The sequence below is a fragment of the Salvelinus fontinalis genome, chromosome 11 (genome assembly GCF_029448725.1).
Source record: "Salvelinus fontinalis isolate EN_2023a chromosome 11, ASM2944872v1, whole genome shotgun sequence".
Classification (NCBI taxonomy): domain Eukaryota; kingdom Metazoa; phylum Chordata; class Actinopteri; order Salmoniformes; family Salmonidae; genus Salvelinus; species Salvelinus fontinalis.
The window spans coordinates 13,252,095-13,277,898 of record NC_074675.1 but is presented as its reverse complement, the minus strand read 5'-3'; the positions used below and the strand labels follow the sequence as shown (position 1 = coordinate 13,277,898).

At 45.6% G+C, this 25,804-nt stretch overlaps 1 protein-coding gene across 7 annotated transcripts in view; it reads left to right on the top strand.

Annotated features, from left to right (window-relative positions):
- Positions 1–25,804, top strand: part of LOC129865070 (membrane-associated guanylate kinase, WW and PDZ domain-containing protein 2-like) — a 290,642-nt gene that overhangs the window by 52,817 nt on the left and 212,021 nt on the right. For 6 of the 7 annotated variants that reach the window (XM_055937536.1, XM_055937535.1, XM_055937537.1 and 3 more), the window contains exon 2: positions 16,729–16,845. In XM_055937536.1, the coding sequence (XP_055793511.1) occupies positions 16,729–16,845 (117 nt within the window). Of the gene's footprint in view, positions 1–14,517; positions 14,863–16,728; positions 16,846–25,804 lie in introns of those variants that run through there. The other variant, XM_055937538.1, reaches the window with a different exon arrangement.

The window sequence follows — 25,804 nt, the reverse complement described above, 5'->3', positions numbered from 1 at the left end:
AACGGGTAGAGGTGGAGAAACGGGTAGAGAGGTGGAGAAACGGGTAGAGAGGTGGAGAAACGGGTAGAGAGGTGGAGAAACGGGTAGAGAGGTTGAGAAACGGGTAGAGGTGGAGAAACGGGTAGAGAGGTGGAGAAACGGGTGGAGAAACGGGTAGAGAGGTGGAGAAACGGGTAGAGAGGTGGAGAAACGGGTAGAGAGGTGGAGAAACGGGTAGAGAGGTGGAGAAACGGGTGGAGAAACGGGTAGAGAGGTGGAGAAACGGGTAGAGAGGTGGAGAAACGGGTAGAGAGGTGGAGAAACGGGTAGAGAGGTGGAGAAACTGGTAGAGAGGTGGAGAAACGGGTAGAGAGGTGGAGAAACAGGTAGAGAGAAAGAGAGAAACGGGTAGAGAGGTGGAGAAATAGGTAGGGAGGTGGAGAAACAGGTGGAGATAAATAGAGATGGAGAAATGGGTAGAGAGATGGAGAAACAGGTAGAGAGGTGAAGAAACAGGTAGAGAGGTGGAGAAACAGGTAGAGAGGTGGAGAAACAGGTAGAGGTGGAGAAACAGGTAGAGAGGTGGAGAAACAGGTAGAGGTGGAGAAACAGGTAGAGAGGTGGAGAAACAGGTAGAGAGGTGGAGAAACAGGTAGAGAGGTGGAGAAACAGGTAGAGAGGTGGAGAAACAGGTAGAGAGGTGGAGAAACAGGTAGAGAGGTGGAGAAACAGGTAGAGAGGTGGAGAAACAGGTGGAGAGGTGGAGAAACAGGTGGAGAGGTGGAGAAACAGGTGGAGAGGTGGAGAAACAGGTGGAGAGGTGGAGAAACAGGTGGAGAGGTGGAGAAACAGGTAGAGAGGTGGAGAAACAGGTAGAGGTGGAGAAACAGGTAGAGAGGTGGAGAAGCAGGTAGAGAGAGGGAGAAACGGGTAGAGAGGTGGAGAAACAGGTAGAGAGAAAGAGAGATGGAGAAACGGGTAGAGAGGTGGAGAAACAGGTAGAGAGGTGGAGAAACAGGTAGAGAGGTGGAGAAACAGGTAGAGAGAGGGAGAAACGGGTAGAGAGGTGGAGAAACAGGTAGAGAGAAAGAGAGAGGGAGAAACGGGTAGAGAGGTGGAGAAACAGGTAGATGTAAAGGGATGTACAAATCTGACGAATCACATCAGCAGTACTACCACTGAATGTAGCCTAATGGTATCAACCAGTGGCAATATATTTAAGTCTAAAAGTCAAGAGTTCTGAATACTTTCTGAATGGACTGTATATATATTGGTAGTTTATATGTAATTATGTGTGTGTGGATGTACAGTGGGGAGAAAAAGTATTTGATACACTGCCGATTTTGCAGGTTTTCCTACTTACAAAGCATGTAGAGGTCTGTAATATTTATCATATCATATCATTTTTATCACTTCAACTGTGAGAGACGGAATCTAAAACAAAAATCCAGAAAATCACATTGTATGATTTTTAAGTAATTAATTTGCATTTTATTGCATGACATAAGTATTTGATACATCAGAAAAACAGAACTTAATATTTGGTACAGAAACCGTTGTTTGCAATTAGAGATCGTTTCCTGTAGTTCTTGACCAGGTTTGCACACACTGTAGCAGGGATTTTGGCCCACTCCTCCATACAGACCTTCTCCAGATCCTTCAGGTTTCGGGGCTGTCGCTGGGCAATACGGACTTTCAGCTCCCTCCAAAGATTTTCTATTGGGTTCAGGTCTGGAGACTGGCTAGGCCACTCCAGGACCTTGAGATGCTTCTTACGGAGCCACTCCTTAGTTTCCCTGGCTGTGTGTTTCGGGTCGTTGTCATGCTGGAAGACCCAGCCACGACCCATCTTCAATGCTCTTACTGAGGGAAGGAGGTTGGGGTTGCAGAAAAGCATCCCCAAAGAATGATGTTTCCACCTCCATGCTTCACGGTTGGGATGGTGTTCTTGGGGTTGTACTCATCCTTCTTCTTCCTCCAAACACGGCGAGTGGAGTTTAGACCAAAAAGCTCTATTTTTGTCTCATCAGACCACATGACCTTCTCCTATTCCTCCTCTGGATCATCCAGATGGTCATTGGCAAACTCCAGACGGGCTTGGACATGCACTGGCTTGAGCAGGGGGTCCTTGCGTGCGCTGCAGGATTTTAATCCTTGACGGTGTAGTGTGTTACTAATAGTTTTCTTTGAGACTGTGGTCCCAGCTCTCTTCAGGTCATTGACCAGGTCCTGCCGTGTAGTTCTGGGCTGATCCCCCACCTTCCTCATGATCATTGATGCCCCACGAGGTGAGATCTTGCTTTGAGCCGCAGACCGAGGATGATTGACCGTCATCTTGAACTTCTTCCATTTTCTAATAATTGCGCCAACAATTGTTGCCTTCTCACCAAGCTGCTTGCCTATTGTCCTGTAGCCCATCCCAGCCTTGTGCAGGTCTACAATGTTATGTCATATATACTTATGTCATGCAATAAAATGCAAATTAATTACTTAAAAATCATACAATGTGATTTTCTGGATTTTTGTTTTAGATGTGAATAGGGTGGATACACTAGTTTTTGTATTGTCTTGGGGTTTTGTATTGTCTAGGGGTTTTGTATTGTCTAGGGTTTTGTATGTTTATGGTGGCCTGATATGGTTCCCAATCAGAGGCAGCTGTTTGTCGTTGTCTCTGATTGGGGATCATATTTAGGTAGCCATTTCCCTTTGGTGTCTGTGGGTTCTTATTCTATGTTTAGTTGCCTGTCTGCACTATTTCATATAGCTTCACGTTTCGTTCGTTTTGTTGTTTTGTTTGTTTGTTCAGTGTTCTTTCTTTAATGAAGAAGAATGTACGCATACCACGCTGCACCTTGGTCCGATTCATACGACGAACGTGACAGAAGAACCCACCATAAATGGACCAAGCAGCTTGTTCAGGAGGAATGGATCTGGGAGGAGATTTTGGATGGAGCAGGACCCTGGACGCAGGCTCGGGAGTATCGCCTTCCGAAGGAGGAAATAGAGGCAGCAAAAGCGGAACGGCGATATTACGAGGAGTTATACCAACGAGGTAGGCCACAGGAACCCCAATAAAAAAAAATAGGGGGGGGGGGGGGGCACATGGAGCAGTCGGCGGAGCCGAGGAGCGAACCAGAGCCAGTCGGGGAGTCGGATGAGGAGTTCGATGCACGATTCCGGAAAGAGGTGCTAGCATTGAGAGCGCTGCAGAGTGGGCGTGCTGGGGAGCGTGTGACTGGTCAGACACTGTGTTACGCAGTGATGCGCACGGTGTCTCCAGTTCGCATTCATAGCCCGGTGCGCTTTATTCCAGCTCTTCGCACTTGCCGGGCTTAAGTGAGCATCCAGCCAGGACACATTGTGCCAGCTCTACGCTACAGATCTCCAGTGCGTCTCCACAGTCCAGTACGTCCTGTGCCTCCTCTCCGCACTCGCCCTGAGGTGCGTGTCCCCAGCCCTGTACCACCAGTGCTGGCACCATGCATCAGACCTCCAGAGGGCCTCCACAGTCCAGTACGTGCTGTTCCTGCTCCTTGCACACGCCCTGAGGTGCGTGTCCTCAGCCCGGTACCACCAGTGCCGGCACCACGCATCAGACCTCCAGTGCGCCTCCACAGTCCAGTACAGCCTGTGCCTCCTCTCCTCACTCGCCCTGAGATGCGTGTCATCAGCCCGGTACCACCAGTTCCGGCACCACGCATCAGGCCTCCAGTGCGCTTCCACAGTCCAGTACGGCCTGTGCCTCTTCCCCGCACTCGCCCTGAGGGTCGTGTCCTCAGCCCGGTACCACCAGTTCCGGCACCACGCATCAGGCTTCCAGTGCGCTTCCACAGTCCAGTACGGCCTGTGCCTCTTCCCCGCACTCGCCCTGAGGTGCGTGTCCTCAGCCCGGTACCACCAGTTCCGGCGACGGTCCCCAGTCCGGGGTCTCCAGCAACGGTCCCCAGTCCGGGGTCTCCAGCAACGGTCCCCAGTCCGGGGTCTCCAGAGACGGTTCCCAGTCCAGAGCTTCCGGCGATGATCCACGGTCCGGTTCTACAAAGGCGGAGGGATCAGCGTAAGGAGGGGGGGCGTCGTCCAGAACCAGAGCCCCCACCCAGACCCTCCCCTATAGGTTCAGGTTTGCGGCCGGGAGTCCGCACCTTTGGGGGGGGATACGGTCATGCCCTGACCTAAGATATCTCAGTTTTCTTTATATTTTGGTTAGGTCAGGGTGTGACTAGGGTGGATACGCTAGTTTTTGTATTGTCTAGGGTTTTGTAGGTCTAGGTATTTGTATGTTTATGGTGGCCTGATATGGTTCCCAATCAGAGGCAGCTGTTTGTCGTCTTTGATTGGGGATCATATTTAGGTAGCCATTTCCCTTTGGTGTTTGTGGGTTCTTATTCTATGTTTAGTTGCCTGTCTGCACTATTTCATATAGCTTCACGTTTCGTTCGTTTTGTTGTTTTGTTTGTTTGTTCAGTGTTCTTTCTTTAATGAAGAATAATGTACGCATACTGCTGCACCTTGGTCCGATTCATACGACGAACGTGACATGCTCATTCTGTTCACCAGTTCCGGATGTCCAAGTCACCGGCTTTCTAGGCTTCACTGAACGGGATTCATTATTATCAACCCCAGACTGTCTTGTCTGATTACACACACCTGATTCCCATGTCCCCTGATTAGTATGATATATATGTGCCTTCCGTTCCCTCTGTCTTTGTCGGTTATTGTTCCCATGTCCGTTGGCTGTGTGAGTACCTATGCGTTGGTGCAGCTGTTATGCTGCGTGCTTTATATATTGTGTATTACGGCTATCGTCCCGGGTCGTTCAACAAGGTTTACTCTCGCTCTTTTGTTTGGGTACAGCCCATTGATTTGTATACGTGTTTGTTTTGGGTGTATTAAAAAACCCTATTGTGTATTCCTGCGCCTGTCTCCAAAATCCTTTATAACAGCGTGACAATATGAGGCAATTCGTAATTTCAATTAATAGATTAATGAGCGAGCTAGCACGGACGTAGTCAATATAACTATTTGTTCAGCACTTCTGAAATGTACAGCGCCAGAATTCAGAACATGGGCCGCTCTTACAGTATTCTCCCTGTACACCAAGTCAGAACCGTAGAAAAAGCAGACAATGAAAGCTCTTACAATTTCCGATGATGATATTTCTCTATAACAAGCTATAGACTACATGTGCACCACCAAGTCAGAACAGTGGGCTAAATTATGAGGGGAAAAGGGACCAAATGATTAGGGAAAGGCACTTGGGCTACTAACAGCTTACTACACAACATACACTTAGTCTTACTTTTATTCACACCTGACCAAAATATAAAGAAAACAGAGATATCTCAGGTCAGGGTGTGACAGAGCATCAGTACCGGAGGGATCCGGACACATATACGCTCGTCGTCCCCTTATGCCATAGTTTGTACATCTCAATTGTCAGTAGAAACCACATTTGTTTAAGCAAGTCAGCCATATCAGCCTTGTTTTTTTAAAGGCGGTAAATGAAGCTAAATGAACTATTTTGCTGCCAGACAAGGCTCCGCTGATAGCCAGGTCTAGCAGTGGTAAGGTGTTGGGACTCTGCTGTTGTGACAGCTTTATGTAGGCCCTAACAGTTTGTGGGAACCGTTTGTCACCTTTATAGTGCAATTAATATATTATTTAGTGTTATGTTGTGTAGTTGCTTTGCTGGCATGCATCAAAACACATTTTGGGGGGTTTGCCCAACCAAGATTTACATGTTAAAATCGCCACTGGTATCAACCCACATAAAGTGTTGATGTCATGTTGTTGACAGTGCGCTCTTTAGACAGCTAAATGAGTGTGCCTGGTGGAACTGCTGTGGTTTCAGACGACCGCAGCCCTCTAATTACAGGCTAATTATATAAACAGCTGTCTGCTAACACCCCTCTCTTTATTACACAAAGAAACACACACACACACACACAGACACAAAGAGCAGTCATTATACTGCACAGTGTGTGTGTGTGTGTGTGTGTGTGTGTGTGTGTGTGTGTGTGTGTGTGTGTGTGTGTGTGTGTGTGTGTGTGTGTGTGTGTGTGTGTGTGTGTGTGTGTGTGTGTGTGTGTGTGTGTGTTCTTGCTGCCCTGAGGTAATTTCCAGTGCATCATACACATTGACATGAGACTGAATGGTGTTGTTAAGAACAGAAGCTGTTCAGGCTGCGTGAGGAGCAGGGTGCTTGGCACATGGCACTGACATCTTTATGGTAGTCTTCTCACGTCTCACTGACAAGCCATGCAAATGATCTATGCACCAATGTGTAGATCCACCTTTCTTCTGCTGTGTGTGTATGAATGCATGTGTTTGTGCGCACGTGTGTGAATGAGAGAGAGATTGTATTTTGTATGATTGAGCTTTAGTATGCACACCGTAGAGGGCCTTGTTCATTTCCCAGTGATTTTAAGAGAAGTACTGTCTCATCAAGGCTCTTTATAGAAGCCTGTATCTGTTATTCACCGTGTTTAGCATTGCATTTAATAGATGCCAGGATGAAAGGGTGCCCGCAGTGATCGCTGCAGGATTCAGTCAGAGCTACTTTGGAGGACTATTGAGTGGTTTCACCTGAGCTGAACACAACAGGCTGGTAAATAGTCAGTGCTAGGATAGGCTACGCTAGCCGTGGTATAAAGGTACCTCTCAGGCTGGTAACGCTAGGCTAGTCTAAATGATGTAGCATACGAGGCACCTCTCTGAGCTCACAACTCCCAGAGGGGAACAGCTGTCTCCCTCCTCACGTTTAGACTCCACAGCCTGTTCCTTCTCCTGGGGCTTCCATGACACCTGCTTACCGCAGGCTCAGACTCCATACTTTACTCTGCTGTGGAAGGAGAACAGTCATTTCCCACATATATTGGTTTCTAGAGGTGTTTGGTCCACTGAAGGCGACTGGTGACCTTTTCTGTCTGTGTCTAAAACACTACTACCTCTAGATAGCCTACAGAGAAATGAATAGCAAGTGTTTTCTGTCAAGGTCACACTTAAGATACATTTTGTGATGTATGTAGATATGCCTACAGGTTCACTTGCCCATATTGTAATGTTCATGCATGTTCTGTATTTCTCTGATACTGTGGACAGTGTGTATCTGCCTTTGCTTCAGCATGTTTATTTGCATGCATTTGTCTAAGTCCAGGTTGTCTCTCTGCTACAGTACTACTGCTGCTGCTGTTACCTCAGTACTACTGCTGCTGTTACCTCAGTACTGCTGCTGCTGCTGTTACCTCAGTACTACTGCTGCTGTTACCTCAGTACTGCTGCTGCTGTTACCTCAGTACTACTGCTGCTGTTACCTCAGTACTGCTGCTGCTGTTACCTCAGTACTGCTGCTGCTGTTACCTCAGTACTGCTGCTGCTGTTACCTCAGTACTGCTGCTGCTGTTACCTAGGTACTACTGCTGCTGCTGTTACCTAGGTACTACTGCTGCTGCTGTTACCTCAGTACTGCTGCTGCTGTTACCTCAGTACTGCTGCTGCTGTTACCTCAGTACTGCTGCTGCTGTTACCTAGGTACTACTGCTGCTGCTGTTACCTAGGTACTACTGCTGCTGCTGTTACCTAGGTACTACTGCTGCTGCTGTTACCTAGGTACTACTGCTGCTGCTGTTACCTAGGTACTACTGCTGCTGCTGTTACCTCAGTACTACTGCTGCTGTTACCTCAGTACTGCTGCTGCTGTTACCTCAGTACTGCTGCTGCTGTTACCTAGGTACTACTGCTGCTGCTGTTACCTAGGTACTACTACTGCTGCTGTTACCTAGGTACTACTGCTGCTGCTGTTACCTCAGTGCCAGTACCGCTGCTGCTGCTGTTACCTCAGTACTACTGCTGCTGCTGTTACCTCAGTACTACTCATGCTGTGTTACCTCAGTACTACTCATGCTGTGTTACCTCAGTACTACTGCTGCTGTTACCTTAGTATTGCTGCTGCTGTGTTACATTGGTACCACTGCTGCTGCTGTTACCTCAGTACTACTACTGCTGCTGCTGTTACCTCAGTACTACTACTGCTGCTGTGTTACCTCAGTACTACTGCTGCTGCTGTGTTACCTCAGTACTACTACTGCTGCTGTGTTACCTCAGTACTACTACTGCTGCTGTTACCTCAGTACTACTACTGCTGTTGTGTTACCTCAGTACTACTACTGCTGCTGTGTTACCTCAGTACTACTACTGCTGCTGTGTTACCTCAGTACTACTACTGCTGCTGTTTCCTCAGTGCTACTGCTGCTGTTACCTCAGTACTACTACTGCTGCTGTGCTACCTCAGTACTGCTGCTGTTACCTCAATACTGCTGCTGCTGTTACCTCAGTACTACTGCTGCTGTTACCTCAGTACTGCTGCTGCTGTTACCTCAGTACTGCTGCTGCTGTTACCTAGGTACTACTGCTGCTGCTGTTACCTAGGTACTACTGCTGCTGCTGTTACCTAGGTGCTACTGCTGCTGCTGTTACCTAGGTACTACTGCTGCTGCTGTTACCTAGGTGCTACTGCTGCTGCTGTTACCTAGGTACTACTGCTGCTGCTGTTACCTCAGTGCCAGTACCGCTGCTGCTGCTGTTACCTCAGTACTACTGCTGCTGCTGTTACCTCAGTACTACTCATGCTGTGTTACCTCAGTACTACTCATGCTGTGTTACCTCAGTACTACTGCTGCTGTTACCTTGGTATTGCTGCTGCTGTGTTACATTGGTACCACTGCTGCTGCTGTTACCTAGGTACTACTACTGCTGCTGTTACCTAGGTACTACTGCTGCTGCTGTTACCTCAGTGCCAGTACCGCTGCTGCTGCTGTTACCTCAGTACTACTGCTGCTGCTGTTACCTCAGTACTACTCATGCTGTGTTACCTCAGTACTACTCATGCTGTGTTACCTCAGTACTACTGCTGCTGTTACCTTAGTATTGCTGCTGCTGTGTTACATTGGTACCACTGCTGCTGCTGTTACCTCAGTACTACTACTGCTGCTGCTGTTACCTCAGTACTACTACTGCTGCTGTGTTACCTCAGTACTACTGCTGCTGCTGTGTTACCTCAGTACTACTACTGCTGCTGTGTTACCTCAGTACTACTACTGCTGCTGTTACCTCAGTACTACTACTGCTGTTGTGTTACCTCAGTACTACTACTGCTGCTGTGTTACCTCAGTACTACTACTGCTGCTGTGTTACCTCAGTACTACTACTGCTGCTGTTTCCTCAGTGCTACTGCTGCTGTTACCTCAGTACTACTACTGCTGCTGTGCTACCTCAGTACTGCTGCTGTTACCTCAATACTGCTGCTGCTGTTACCTCAGTACTACTGCTGCTGTTACCTCAGTACTGCTGCTGCTGTTACCTCAGTACTGCTGCTGCTGTTACCTAGGTACTACTGCTGCTGCTGTTACCTAGGTACTACTGCTGCTGCTGTTACCTAGGTGCTACTGCTGCTGCTGTTACCTAGGTACTACTGCTGCTGCTGTTACCTCAGTGCCAGTACCGCTGCTGCTGCTGTTACCTCAGTACTACTGCTGCTGCTGTTACCTCAGTACTACTCATGCTGTGTTACCTCAGTACTACTCATGCTGTGTTACCTCAGTACTACTGCTGCTGTTACCTTGGTATTGCTGCTGCTGTGTTACATTGGTACCACTGCTGCTGCTGTTACCTCAGTACTACTACTGCTGCTGCTGTTACCTCAGTACTACTACTGCTGCTGTGTTACCTCAATACTACTGCTGCTGTGTTACCTCAATACTACTGCTGTTGTGTTACCTCAGTACTACTACTGCTGCTGTGTTACCTCAATACTACTGCTGCTGTGTTACCTCAGTACTACTACTGCTGCTGTGTTACCTCAATACTACTGCTGCTGTGTTACCTCAGTACTACTGCTGCTGCTGTGTTACCTCAGTACTACTACTGCTGCTGTGTTACCTCAGTACTACTACTGCTGCTGTGTTACCTCAGTACTACTACTGCTGCTGTTACCTCAGTACTACTACTGCTGTTGTGTTATCTCAGTACTACTACTGCTGCTGTGTTACCTCAGTACTACTACTGCTGCTGTGTTACCTCAGTACTACTACTGCTGCTGTTTCCTCAGTGCTACTGCTGCTGTTACATCAGTACTACTACTGCTGCTGTGCTACCTCAGTACTGCTGCTGTTACCTCAATACTACTGCTGCTGTGACCTCAGTACTACTGCTGCTGTTACCTCAGTACTACTGCTTCTGTTACCTCAGTACTACTGCTTCTGTTACCTCAGTACTACTGCTGCTGTTACCTCAGTACTACTGCTGCTGCTGTTACCTCAGTACTACTGCTGCTGCTGTTACCTCAGTACTACTACTGCTGCTGCTGTTACCTCAGTACCACTACTGCTGCTGTGGCCTAGGTACTACTACTGTTGCTGTGGCCTCAGTACTACTACTGCCTCTGGTACCTCAGTACTGATGCTGCTGCTGTTACCTCAGTACTACTGCTGCTGCTGGTACCTCAGTACTGCTGCTGCTGCTGGTACCTCAGTACTGCTGCTGCTGCTGGTACCTCAGTACTGCTGCTGCTGCTGGTACCTCAGTACTACTGCTGCTGTGTTACCTCAGTACTTCTGCTGCTGTATTACCTCAGTACCGCTGCTGCTGTGTTACCTCAGTACTACTGCTGCTGTGTTACCTCAGTACTTCTGCTGCTGTATTACCTCAGTACCGCTGCTGCTGTGTTACCTCAGTACTACTACTGCTTCTGTTACCTCAGTACTACTGCTGCTGCTGGTACCTCAGTACTGATGCTGCTGCTGTTACCTCAGTACTACTGCTGCTGCTGGTACCTCAGTACTGCTGCTGCTGCTGGTACCTCAGTACTGCTGCTGCTGCTGGTACCTCAGTGCCACTGCTGCTGTGTTACCACAGTACCGCTGCTGCTGTGTTACCTCAGTACCGCTGCTGCTGTGTCACCTCAGTACTGCTGCTGCTGTGTTACCTCAGTATTTCTGCTGCTGCTGTTATCTCAGTGCCACTGCTGCTGTGTTACCTCAGTACTACTACTACTGCTGTTACCTCAGTATTTCTGCTGCTGCTGTTGCCTCAGCACTACTGCTGCTGTGTTACCTCAGTACTTCTGCTGCTGTATTACCTCAGTACTACTGCTACTGTGTTACCTCAGTACTTCTGCTGCTGTATTACCTCAGTACTACTGCTACTGTGTTACCTCAGTACTACTGCTACTGTGTTACCTCAGTACTACTGCTGCTGTTACCTCAGTACTACTGCTACTGAGTTACCTCAGTACTACTGCTGCTGTTACCTCAGTACTACTGCTGCTGTTACCTCAGTACTACTGCTACTGTGTTACCTCAGTACTACTGCTACTGTGTTACCTCAGTACTACTGCTGCTGTTACCTCAGTACTACTGCTGCTGTTACCTCAGTACTACTGCTGCTGCTGTTACCTCAGTACTACTACTGCTGCTGTTACCTCAGTACTACTACTGCTGCTGTTACCTCAGCACTACTACTGCTGCTGTTACCTCAGTACTACTGCTACTGAGTTACCTCAGTACTACTGCTGCTGTTACCTCAGTACTACTGCTGCTGTTACCTCAGTACTACTGCTACTGTGTTACCTCAGTACTACTGCTACTGTGTTACCTCAGTACTACTGCTGCTGTTACCTCAGTACTACTGCTACTGTGTTACCTCATTACCTCTGCTGCTGCTGTTACCTCAGTACTACTGCTGCTGCTGTTACCTCAGTACTACTACTGCTGCTGTTACCTCAGTACTACTACTGCTGCTGTTACCTCAGCACTACTACTGCTGCTGCTGTTACCTCAGCACTACTACTGCTGCTGTTACCTCAGTACTACTACTGCTGCTGTTACCTCAGCACTACTACTACTGCTGCTGTTACCTCAGTACTACTACTGCTGCTGTTACCTCAGCACTACTACTGCTGCTGCTGTTACCTCAGTACTGCTACTGCTGCTGTTACCTCAGCACTACTACTGCTGCTGTTACCTCAGCACTACTACTGCTGCTGCTGTTACCTCAGTACTACTACTGCTGCTGTTACCTCAGCACTACTACTGCTGCTGCTGTTACCTCAGTACTACTACTGCTGCTGTTACCTCAGTACTACTGCTGTTGCTGTTACCTCAGCACTACTACTGCTGCTGCTGTTACCTCAGCACTACTGCTGCTGCTGTTACCTCAGCACTACTACTGGTGCTGTTACCTCAGTACTACTGCTGCTGCTGTTACCTCAGTACTACTACTGCTGCTGTTACCTCAGCACTACTACTGCTGCTGATACCTCACTACTACTGCTGCTGCTGTTACCTCAGCACTACTACTGCTGCTGCTGTTACCTCAGCACTACTACTGCTGCTGCTGTTACCTCAGTACTACTGCTGCTGTGTTACCTCAGTACTGCTGCTGCTGTTACCTCAGTACTACTGCTGCTGTGTTACCTCAGTACTACTACTGCTGCTGTGTTACCTCAGTACTGCTGCTGCTGCTGCTGCTGTTACCTCAGTACTACTGCTGCTGCTGTGTTACCTCAGTACTGCTGCTGCTGCTGCTGTTACCTCACTACTACTGCTGCTGCTGTTACCTCAGCACTACTACTGCTGCTGCTGTTACCTCAGCACTACTACTGCTGCTGCTGTTACCTCAGTACTACTGCTGCTGTGTTACCTCAGTACTGCTGCTGCTGTTACCTCAGTACTACTGCTGTTGTGTTACCTCAGTACTACTACTGCTGCTGTGTTACCTCAGTACTGCTGCTGCTGCTGCTGTTACCTCAATACTACTGCTGCTGCTGCTGTGTTACCTCAGTACTACTGCTGCTGTGTTACCTCAGTACTGCTGCTGCTGTGTTACCTCAGTACTGCTGCTGCTGTTACCTCAGTACTACTGCTGCTGTGTTACCTCAATACTACTGCTGCTGTGTTACCTCAGCACTACTACTGCTGCTTTGTTACCTCAGCACTACTGCTGCTGTGTTACCTCAGTACTACTGCTGCTGTTACCTCAGTACTACTGCTGCTGTGTTACCTCAGTACTACTACTGCTGCTGCTGTTACCTCAGTACTACTACTGCTGCTGTGTTACCTCAGCACTACTGCTGCTGTGTTACCTCAGTACTATTGCTGCTGCTGTGTTACCTCAGTACTATTGCTGTAATACCTCACTACTACTGCAGCACTGACTGTCACTCTCTGTCCATATCTCCTGTCCTCCCTTTCTCCTTCTCCTCTCTTCCGCCCATCCCCCCCGTCCTCCTCACTTGTCAGGCGTGTCATGATAGCGCAGAGTGAGTGGGATGAGAAATGGCCTCATCCCACTAGAGAGAGATACTCCACACTGATCTCATCACTAGAGGACTGAACGCTGTAGTGACCTCCTCATACACCTCATTGATTCACACACACTCACACACAAACACACACACCACACACACACACACACACACACACACACACACACACACACACACACACACACACACACACACACACACACACACACACACACACACACACACACACACACACACACACACACACAACCACGGCTGTGTCATCCTTCACCAGCCCTGGGCCATAGAGAGGACACTCACCTGCTATTGTAGTGCACCTAACTGAAGACCTACTTTACCATCCTCCTCCTGGAAGTGGGTTATATGAAGGTCACATACTCAACAGCCCCACATGTAGAGGTGAAGTTTATAGGATGCAGCCTCTTCAGTCCTTAAGGGTCCTTACACAGTCCTCCAGTCCCCAAGGGTCAGCCCTGGTATCTTGTCCCCGTTCAAGTTTCCATCAGGAATCACACTGAACGAAGATCATATCTGTGTGCTGCTCATAGTAAGGAATGCTGTTTTAATGTTAGGTGAATGTTCAGTGACATTGTAAGTGAATCCACCTGCCCTCCATGTCTATCTACTGAAGTACGTGGCAGATTATTGTCCTTATCTGGTGTGTGTGTGAGTGTGCGTTTGTGTGTGAGAGAGTGAGAAAGAGAGTGAAAAAGTGCCGGATAGAGCGAGGGAGAGAAATAGAAAGAGGGAGTGTGGACAAATGAGTTCAGAGAAAGTGCTGACACCAGGGTTGTGCTTGCATTCTGTTTGTTTGTCCCATCATGCAACAGCGCAGTGTAAATACACAGTAATTACTGGCCACAGCTCATATTGTTTTAATTCAATCAGATGACAGCTGTTGGCACCATCACATTTAGCCCATGTTGTGGGCCAGACAGCTTCTTTTTTTTTCATGTGTCACGAGCAATGACGCAGGGTCACAGACGGGTCACGTGGTGCCAGTGAGGGGTATCTGCTCTGGGAGGAGGGCAGATTATTATTCACTGGGCTGTACAGTACAGAGCACACAGGATGGCATGGAGGAAAAAAATATTCTGCCCTGCGCTACCTGCAGCCACAGACAGGGGGAGCCGGTGGACTTTAGAATCCCACAATCTATTGGAAAGAGGGATCTTATTGTGATAGGTCCACACCGCCGGAGCCTGCTTCCTTTGTTGCCTCCCAACTGTCGCACCCCCCCCTTCCCTCTCTCCTCCTCTCTCTCACTCACTCACACACACACTCTCTCTTTCTCTCTCTCGTTCTTTCTCCTGCCTCATCTCCCCTTCCTCTCCCATCCGTGGATGAAATGAGCAGGACCAGGATAGGTGGTGTGGATCAGACAGATAGACACAGTGAGTGGGACTGGAGGAGAGGGGTTTCTTCACTGCTGTACTGACTGTGAGCCTGGAAGAGGCTGCTGCTGGCTGGGTTCTTTGTGGAGATATACGTACCTGTGGAGAACGGACACTGACACAGCTGGCTGCCAATAACACTCAACTGTGAGAGCCGCCGTGCAAGAGGTGCATTTTACTGTGTGTCGTTGGTGCATTTTACTGTGTGTCGTTGGTGCATTTTACTGTGTGTCTTTGGTGAATTTAGGTATGTGTGTGGAGGGGAAATTGTGTGTGTGTGTGTGTGTGTGTGTGTGTGTGTGTGTGTGTGTGTGTGTGTGTGTGTGTGTGTGTGTGTGTGTGTGTGTGTGTGTGTGTGTGTGTGTGTGTTTGCATTGAATGATGTATGTATCAGTCTGTTTTTTACTGTGTGGATTAACATGGCATAGCCTCTTTCTCATGCTGATGTCAATTGGCTGGTTGGGTTGTTTTGTTTCCTTGGCAGAACAGGATTTTATTTCTGACCCCATTCAGGCGTAGTCTTTGATTATAAAATCATGTTTAGGCTATTCATTTGTACAATGTTGTTGTGGTGCGAGAGAGAGAGAGGGAGAAAGGAGAATGCAGTAGATAAAACATTCCTCCGACGTTGTCGGCAGATAAACTTGTTCTTCAAAAGTAGGTTATTCATGAATTCATGTGACTTCTCGACGCTCATTATAAAACGCTCTCTGGCTGACACATTGAGATTGCGTTGTGTCTGTCAGTGCGCATGCTCTCCAACAGACGGAACGCTTGAATGTCGTTGCCTTGGGGTCTGAAAGATGAGATAGAGGACCTAAGCATTGCCAGGCATTGGGCCAAATTCCTGTCTTTTAGTGTCTGCTGAAGGTTAGGGGCACATTTCTTCTCTGGTTCCCTCTTAGCATTATCAAGGGAAATGACGAGTCCATTCAGTCATCCTGTTTCAGTGGGAATTCCATTGGTTTGAGGACGTGTGCCCTCTTGGTTGGCTTGAGATGGAGGATATTTCAAGAGGATATTGTAGGCACAGGAGGCTGTTGAGGGTAGGACGGCTCATAATAACATCTGGAACGGAGCGAATGGAATGGCATCAAACACATGGAAATATATCGCTCCAGCCATCACCACAAGCCTGTCCTCCCCAATTAAGGTGCCATTAAACCTCCTGTGGTTGCAGGCTATGTGTGTGGAGTGTGTGGATGTCAACACTGTATATGGTGTACGTGGGATTGTGTGATGGTACCATAGTGGAATATATGGGGTCAGACAGACAGGCAGAGCGAGACAGGCAGACAGACACAGTGAGTGGTAGTAGTACAAATGTGGTGTATCGGTGAGGCTTGTGTCCATTCCAGCCCTCTCTCTCGCTCTCTCTCTCCCTGGAGCTTTGCCGTTGCCTCCCTCTCTCCTTCCCCTTCGACCCCTCCCTCGTCCCCTTCGATGCCTCCCTCCATCCTGCTGAGGAGGCAAATTTAGAGTGGGCAAGCTTTAGCCCATTCATAATTGCGATGGGGGGGGTGTGGAAAAGGAGGGAGGGGGAGAGAAAGACCCCCCAGAGACCTCATTACGTATTTATGTCTAGATGTGTAGACATTTCTCTCAACACATGTTTGCCTCATTCACCAATTAACACCCTCACTCCCAATCCAACGGCTATGTTGACAGATGTTGAACCGATAGAACCATGCTTCTGTATCTGTATTGCTTGCTCTCTGGGGGCTTAGGCTGGGTTTCTGTAGAAGTACTTTGTGACAACTGCTGATGTAAAAATGGCTTTATAAATAAATGTGATTGATTGATTGATTGATTGATTGATTGATTGATTGATAGAGCTCACACTGGTCCATGCTTTGGTGTTTGTTTGCATAATATGCAAATATTGTCTATTGTGACATCATGGTTTTGACTGTTGAGTTTTTCCAGACCACAGGAAAAACGTATGGCTGGTCACGTGATCAGGACAAACTCCTGGCCCTGACCATGACACCTGCTCTTAGGCCTTACCGAGTTGTTATTGGTCTTTTCCTCCAGGGGGCGTCATAGACAAGGACCTGCGTCACTACCTCAACCTGCGCTTCCAGAAGGCCTCAGTGGACCACGAGCTCCAGCAGATCATTAGAGACAACCTCTACCTCCGCACCATACCCTGTGAGTAACCCCCCTGACCCAGTCCCCAATCTCTTACCTGGTGTCCCTCTCGCCCTCTCACAGGGAGATATTCTTCATCCACCCCAGCCTACCTGTCCAATAACACACGGAATCTTCCATGTTTCCTGGCCATGCCACCTGGAAAAACTAGCTGTGAGATATCCACAGATCTGGTTCAAATCTCACTTTCCAAACTTGGGAATAAGTCAAATAGATACACAACATGTAGATTCCCTCCAATCGTTGAAATACATTGGCATGTGAATCTGCTTCTTTTCCAGCAGCTACGGACTCTCTGTTGGTCTGGCTGGGTTCAGTAATGGATGATCTAGCTTCATGATTTGGCTGGAGGGATGAACCTGGCCTCCTGCAGCCGCCTGTCTCAGCGGAAGGTGGACTCAGATTGAACCTTGGCAGCGCAGTTCTGTAATCAGCACCTGAATTTCAGCAGGCAGGCGGGCACCGTGGTTAAGGCCTATTTATTGTAAAACCATGCCAGTTTTAGTCTCCCAGCTCAGTTGACTATCTAGCTAGCCCTCCAGCACGGCATTTGGAGAGCTTTGGTCTACTAATGGAATGTGTGTATGTGTGTAGCAGTGCTCCTACATAGCATTTAGACTGAAACAGTCAAAAGAGATTCAATACTTAGTCGTGTTTGTTATGTTTAATTGGCAACAATGCATATACAGTTGAAGTCGGAAGTTTACATACACTTCGGTTGGAATCATTAAAACTTGTTTTTCAACCACTCCATACATTTCTTGTTAACAAACTATAGTTTTGGCAAGTCGGTTAGGACATCTACTTTGTGCATGACACAAGTAATTTTTCCAACAATTGTTTACAGACAGATTATTTCACTTATAATTCACTGTATCACAATTCCAGTGGGTCAGAAGTTTACATACACTAAGTTGACTGTGCCTTTAAACAGCTTGGACAATTCCAGAAAATTATTTCATGGCTTTAGAAGCTTCTGATAGGCTAATTGACATCATTTGAGTCAATTGGAGGTGTACCTGTGGATATATTTCAAGGCCTACCTTCAAACTCAGTGCCTCTTTGATTGACATCATGGGAAAATCAAAAGAAATCAGCCAAGACCTCAGGAAAAAATTGTAGACCCCCACAAGTCTGGTTCATCCTTGGGAGCAATTTCCAAATGCCTGAAGGTACCACGTTCATCTGTACAAACAATAGTACGCAAGTATAAACAACATGGGCCCAAGCAGCCGTCATACCGCTCAGGAAAGAGACGCTTTCTGTCTCCTAGAGATGAACGTACTTTGGTGAGAAATGTGCAAATCAATCCCAGAACAACAGCAAAGGACCTTGTGAAGATGCTGGAGGAAACAGCTAAAAAAGTATCTATATCCACAGTTAAACGAGCCCTATATCAACATAATCTGAAAGAGCACTCAGCAAGGAAGAAGCCACTGCTCCCAAACCGCTATAAAAAATGCCAGACTACGGTTTGCAACTGGACATGAGGACAAAGATTGTACTTTTTGGAGAAATGTCCTCTGGTCTGATGAAACAAAAACAGAACTGGGAGGCTTGCAAGCCGAAGACACCATCCCAACCGTGAAGCACGGGGGTGACAGCATCATGTTGTGGGGGTGATTTGCTGCAGGAGGGAATGGTGCACTTCACAAAATAGATGGCATCATGAGGTAGGAAAATGATGTGGATATATTGAAGCAACATCTTAAGACCTCAGTCAGGAAGTTAAAGCTTGGTCGCAAATGGGTCTTCCAAATGGACAATGACCCCAAGCATACTTCCAAAATTGTGGCAAAATGGCTTAAGGACAAGAAAGTCAAGGTATTGGAGTGGCCATCACACAGCCCTGACCTCAATCCTATAGAAAATGTATGGGCAGAACTGAAAAGCGTGTGCGAGCAAGGAGGCCTACAAATCTGACTCAGTTACACCAGCTCTGTCAGGAGGAATGGGCTAAAATTCACCCAACTTATTGTGGGAAGCTTGTGGAAGGCTACCCAAAACATTTGACCCAAGTTAAACAGTTTAAAGGCAATGCTACCAAATACTAATTGAGTGTATGTAAACTTTTGACCCACTGGGAATGTGATGAAAGAAATAGAAGCTGAAATAAATCCTTATCTCTGCTATTATTCTGACATTTCACATTCTTAAAATGAAGTGGTGATTCTAACTGACCTAAGACAGGGTATTTTTACTAGGATTAAATGTCAGGAATTGTGAAAAACTGAGTTTAGATATATTTGGCTAAGGTGTATGTGTCACGCTCGTTATCCTCAAACTCCCTGTCATAAATCGACCAAGTTCCACAACTTTTAATTAAAGTGAAACCGAAACAATCAAAAAACAAACAGGTAAACAGCAAAGAATGTGACGCAACCGAGGTGCACATGAACAGACACGGAAAATAAATACCCACAAAACACAGGTGGGAAAAGGCTACCTAAGTATGGTTCTCAATCAGAGACAACGATAGACAGCTGCCTCTGATTGAGAACTACACCCAGCCAAACACATAGAAATAGAAAATCATAGGACATAGATCATAGACTGCCCACCCAAATCACACCCTGACCAAACCAAAATAGAGACATAAAACGATCTCTACGGTCAGGGCGTGACAGTATGTAAACTTCTGACTTCAACTGTAGATGAGTATTCTGTAGACACTGCATAAGGTTTCTCATCAAGGTTCTTGTCTCTCATGATGTTATGGAGGAGATTATGTTTAATCCATAACATCAAATTTGATTTGTCACATACACATGCTCAGCAGATGTTATTGCGGGTGTATCGAAATGCTTGTGTTTCTAGTTCCAACAGTGCAGTTATATCTAACAAGTAATGTCTAACAATTGCACAACAATACACACACTACACGCACATTTAAAGTAAAATAGCTGACGAGCAATGTCGGAGCACCATAGACTAAAATACAGTAGAATAGAATACTGTATATACATACTGAATGAGATGAGAAGTGCAAAATATGTAAATATTATTAAAGTGACTAGTGTTCCAATTATTAAAGTGGCCAGTGATTTCAAGTATATGTAAATTGGGCAGCAGTCTCAAATGTGCTAGTGATGGCTATTTAACAGTCTGATGGCATTGGAATAGAAGCTGTTTTTCAGTCTCTCGGTGCCAGCTTTGATGCACCTGTACTGACCTCGCCTTCTGGATGATAGCGGGGTGAACAGGCAGTGGCTCGGGTGGTTGTTGTCCTTGATGATCTTTTTGGCCTTCCTGTGACATCGGGTGCTGCAGGTGTCCTGGGGGGCAGGTAGTGCACCCCCGGTGATGCATTGGGCAAACCGCACCACCTTCTGGAGAGCCCTGCGGTTGTGGGCGCTACAGTTACCGTACCAGGCGGTGATACAGCCCGACAGGATGCTCTCAATTGTGCATCTGTAAAAGTTTGTGAGTGTTTTAAGTGCCAAGCCAAATTTCTTCAGTCGCCTGAGGTTGAAGTGGCACTGTTGGGTGGACCATTTCAGTTTGTCAGTGATGTGTGTTCACTCGTTTAATGGTCCTCATGATATTTGTCTGTACAACATTTGCTCTCAAATGTCATCTTAGGTGATATTAGCTGGAAGTGTGTTTGTGTGTGCGTGCGTGCATCCTCATGCATTTTTGTGTGTGTGGGTCTGCTTGTGTGTGTGGGTCTGCTTGTGTGTGGGGGTCTGCGTGTGTGTGTGTCTGCTTGTGTGTGTGGGGGTCTGCTTGTGTGTGTGGGTGCATCTGTGCGTGTGTGCGTTCATAATGTATTACCCTAGCCATGCCGTTCCAGCCCATCTGTCTGTATCCATAATGGAGAGACATTCTTCAAGGCACGTCAGGGAGATTTCATTAGGCCCATTTTGACTCTCCTCTGTGGACAGGGAAATGAGAGGTACAAGAAGGCCTATTTGTTAGAGGCGGGCACCAGTGTTATTCTCCCATAACTCCATGAGGTGGGTTTGTGGAGGGAGGGAGGGGGAATGAAAGAGAGAGCACTGGCAGTGGATGATCAGAGGAAGTGTGAGTCATTATTCCCGCAGCACAGGAGCTGCATGGCCTTGGACTTCCATTGACTGAAGCGTGTGGTGCTAGGAGAGAGAGAGATGGACATATGAGAGACAGAGGAGGGACAGGCCCAGTGGAAGTGGGTGGGAAAGGAGAGAAAAGATCGATGACGCACCTCATGGGATGAGAGTGAGAGACCAAGAGACCTGTTACTAACAACCTCACCCAAACTTGTAAAAATAGACAAGATCCTGCAACCACGGAGTGGTAAATACCTGTCTATTTATGGAAAAATTGCTCTGATTACCTCCTTAGTCATATCTCAGTTTACTCACTTACTTATGGCGCTGCCTACTCCTGATGATTCGTTTTTCAAATCATATGAGCAAAAAACATTTCGCTTTATCTGGGACGCTAAACCAGACAAAATAAAACGAGCCTATCTATATAATGAATATGAATTGGGTGGGTTGAGATCATTAACTTCTTCTGGCTGCAAGCCCGAGGCCGGCCACAATATGACAACAGCCACTTCAAGTGCAGGGCGCGAAATTCAAAATATATTTTTTTTAGAAATATTTAACTTTCACACATTAACAAGTCCAATACAGCAAATGAAAGGTACACATCTTGTGAATCCAGCCAACATGTCCGATTTTTAAAATGTTTTACAGCGAAAACAGCACGTATATTTATGTTAGCTCACCACCAAATACAAAAAAGGACAGACATTTTTCACAGCACAGGTAGCATGCACAAAGCCAACCTAACTAACCAAGAACCAACCAAACTAACCAACAAACAACTTCATCAGATGACAGTCTTATAACATGTTATTCAATAAATCTATGTTTTGTTCGAAAAATGTGCATATTTCAGGTATAAATCATAGTTTACATTGCAGCTACAATCAGAATTTGCACCGAAAGCAGACAGAATAATTACAGACACCAACGTCAAATACCTAAATACTCATCATAAAACATTTCTGAAAAATACATAGTGTACAGCAAATGAAAGACAGGCATCTTGTGATTCCAGCCAACATTTCCAATTTATTAAGTGTTTTACAGCAAAAACACAATATAGCGTTATATTAGCTTACCACAATAGCCAGAAACACAAGCCATTCCACCAGTAGCAAAAGTTAGCGATCGTAACAAACCAGCAAAAGATATATAATTTTTGACTAACCTTGATAAGCTTCATCAAATGACAGTCCTATAACATCAGGTTATACATACACTTATGTTTTGTTCGAAAATGTGCATATTTAGAGCTGAAATCCGTGGTTATACATTGTGCTAACGTAGCTACTTTTTCCCACAACGTCCGGATATTTTTCTGACACACATATTCTGACCAAATTCAATTATTCAATATTCATAAACATAACTAAAAAATACATGTTGTATAGGAAATGATAGATACACTAGTTCTTAATGCAATCGGCGTGTTAGAATTCTAAAAATAACTTCATTACGACATCCAGCTTAGGTATAGCGAGAGAGTACCCAAAAGCTGGGCGCAAACGACTAGCACAACATTTTCGACAGATATATGAAATAGCATCATAAAATGGGTCCTACTTTTGCTGATCTTTCATCAGAATGTTGTACAAGGGGTCCTTTGTCGGGAACAATCGTTGTTTGGATTTAGAACGGCCTTTTTCCCTCTCGATTTAGCAAGCACACTTGCCAAGTGGAGCGAATCTCTCCATGTCAACAAACGGAAGAGAACGGAACACGGCAAAACTCCCGAAAAAATTTCAATAATCTGATTAAACTATATTGAAAAAACATACTTTACGATGATATTGTCACATGTATCAAATAAAATCAAAGCCGGAGATATTAGTCGTCCATAACGACAGCTTATCAGAAGGCAAATCCAGGTCCCTTGACGCTCTCTCCAGAAAATAGGAAACTGGTGACACGTCATACAAAGAGCTATTATACGAGCCCAGATCAAGTTACACACTCCATTTCTTCTCTCACTCCTTGTCGACATCTAGTGGAAGACGTATGAAGTGCATCTAAACGAATAAATATCAAGGACTTTAATAGGCAGCCCCTAGAAGAGAGCATCGATTTCAGATTTTCCACTTCCTGTCAGGAAGTTTGCTGCAAAAGGAGTTCTGTTTTACTCACAGATATAATTCAAACTCTCTAGGTTTTAGAAACTAGAGAGTGTTTTCTATCCAATAGTAATAATAATATGCATATTGTACAAGCAAGAATTGAGTACGAGGACGTTTGAAATGGGCACCTTTTATCCGGCTACTCAATACTGCCCCTGCAGCCCAAACAGGTTAAATATAAAAGCCCTAAACCTCTCTCTAAAAAGCTTCACTCATTCAAAAGTGTTATTTGAACCCTAAATGGTTCTCAAGTAGATTACTAAGATAAGCTCATCCATTGTTTAAAAATGGCCTTTTTGCCTTTGTGCAGATTTCCATGTCTCATTTTCGATTAATTGAAAATGATACTTTTTCCAAAGTATCTGTCTTTTTCAAACAAGCATTGCAGAGCTGGCTACAATTTCAATTTCATCCCCCTGAAACAATAGAACAAATATTACAACAAATATTATGGCTGACCTCAAATGTGGTGGTTGATAAAATACCTGTATTTATGGGAAAGATGTTTGAAAAGGGTATTTTGTTCTTAAATTATATTGTAAATTGTAATGGTAGAGTTATGTCCTTCATGGAGTTATCAGAATTGTTCAGGAAGGTCTGCTCAATCAATAGTACAACCAATTGATTACAGCATTGCCCCAAAAATGGAGGAGGCGGGTGGCAGCGGGGGGAGGTAGGGAACTGGTCTGTCTGCCCAATATAAAGGATCAAAACTGGCGGAGGAATAAAAATAGCATAAATAGGAAAGTATACCAGTTTCATTTGAGGACCAGGATGTTGACAACTGTGCCATACAGATTGCAAAATAGTTGGGAAGAGATTTTTGATGTACCGATTCCATGGTCAGGGTGTATGAGTTGATATATAAAACAACGCAAGATTCAAGACTTCGTGCTTTTCAGCTAAAATTAGTATATAGAATTCTTGCCACCAACAAAATGTTGAATATTTAGGGCATAAAATGATCAAAGCTCTGCAGATTTTGTTGTGAGGACACAGAATCAATAGACCATTTATTTTGGTATTGCCCTCAGGTAGCCTGTTTCTGGTCTCAGGTTCTGGTCTCAGGTTCAGGAATGGCTGAAAATGCATAGCATTGATCTAAAATTTACCCTAGAAATAGTACTGTTAGGAGATCTGGAGAGACCGGGTCAGTCAATTACTAATATACTAATACTCTTAGTAAAAGTATTTATCTTCAACACGCAATCTGTAGATTCTATTCGATTAGATAGATTGAAATTGTACGTTAAACATCATAGCATAGTTGAAAGATATGTGTTTCGTAGAAACACAAAGTGGGTGGCCAACAGAGATATATGGGATGGGCTGAGGGAAGCTGAGGGTTGGTATGTGGAATTGGAGACAAGTGGGAGTGGAGTTGCTGTGTGAGAGAGAGAATGATGGTCAAAAGATAAAGGGGAAAAAAGTCAAAATAAAACATGATAAAAGTACATTTGAATGACACTAAGTGGCAGTGTTTTTACAACTAATGCCGGTTTGCCTGAGGCTGATGCTGTGCAGGTGTTTGTACACATGCATATACACACACTCTCATTCAAATAAACACATACAAGAACACACACATACATGTAATAGTGCCAGACATGCACACAAACATATAAAATAGGCATTGCTGTTATGATTTCAGTTGTCCTTGATGTCCTTTGTTTTAAATGTATTATATTTTTTAATTGTTGTTTGCTGTTTTCTTCTGTATTTTCCTTTCTTCTCTTTAGTTCATTCTCTTGGTTGTTGGTGCATTGGGGGGTTCTTGGGATGGACTGTGGGAGGGGTCTCGAATGGTTGAGGGACAGCTATTTGGGAACTGTGGGGGGGATCTTGGAGGGTTCGGGTTTCACAAGATTGTAATCATAAAAAAGGAAACTATGACATATATTTTATATCACTATCATGCACACGTACCCTCACACAAGGATAGCTCTGTTGCGGAAAGACTGATACATGTTTGATAGTGTCTTGATGCTGTATTGTTTTGTCCTTCATGTTCTAATACTTTAATTTGACCCCTTCCTTGTCTTTTTTGTAATAAATAATTATATATTTTTAAAACAACCTCACTAATACGCATACAGTGCCTTGCAAAAGTATTCATCCCCGTTGTGGCGTTTTCCCATTTTGTTGCATTACAACCTGGAATTTAAATTGATTTTTATTTGGAATTCATGTAATGGATATACACAAAATAGTCTAAATTGGTGAAGTGAAATAAAATAAAGACTTTTAATCAATAAAATGAAAAATTCAAAACGGAAAAGTGATGCGTGCATATGTATTCACCCCCTTTGCTATGAAGCCCCTAAATAAGATCTGGTGCAACCAATTACTTTCAGAAATCACATAATTAGTTAGATTGCACACAGGTGGACTTTATTTAAGTGTCACATGATCTGTCACATGATCTCAGTATATATACACCTATTCTGAAAGGCCCCAGTGTCTGCAACACCACTAAGTAAGGGGCACCACCAAGTAAGCCATGAAGACCAAGGAACTCTCCAAACAGGTCAGGGACAAAGTTGTGGAGAAGTACAGATTGGGTTGGGTTCTAAAAACATATCCGAAACTATGAACATCCCACAGAGCACCATTAAATCCATAATAAAAAAATTGAAAGAATATGGCACCATAACAAACCTGCCGAGAAGGCCGCCCACCAAAACTCACGGACCAGGCAAGGAGGGCATTAATCAGAGAGGCAACAAAGAGACCAAAGATAACCCTGAAGGAGCTGCAATCTCTATAGCGGAGATTGGAGTATCTATCCATAGGACCACTTTAAGTCGTACA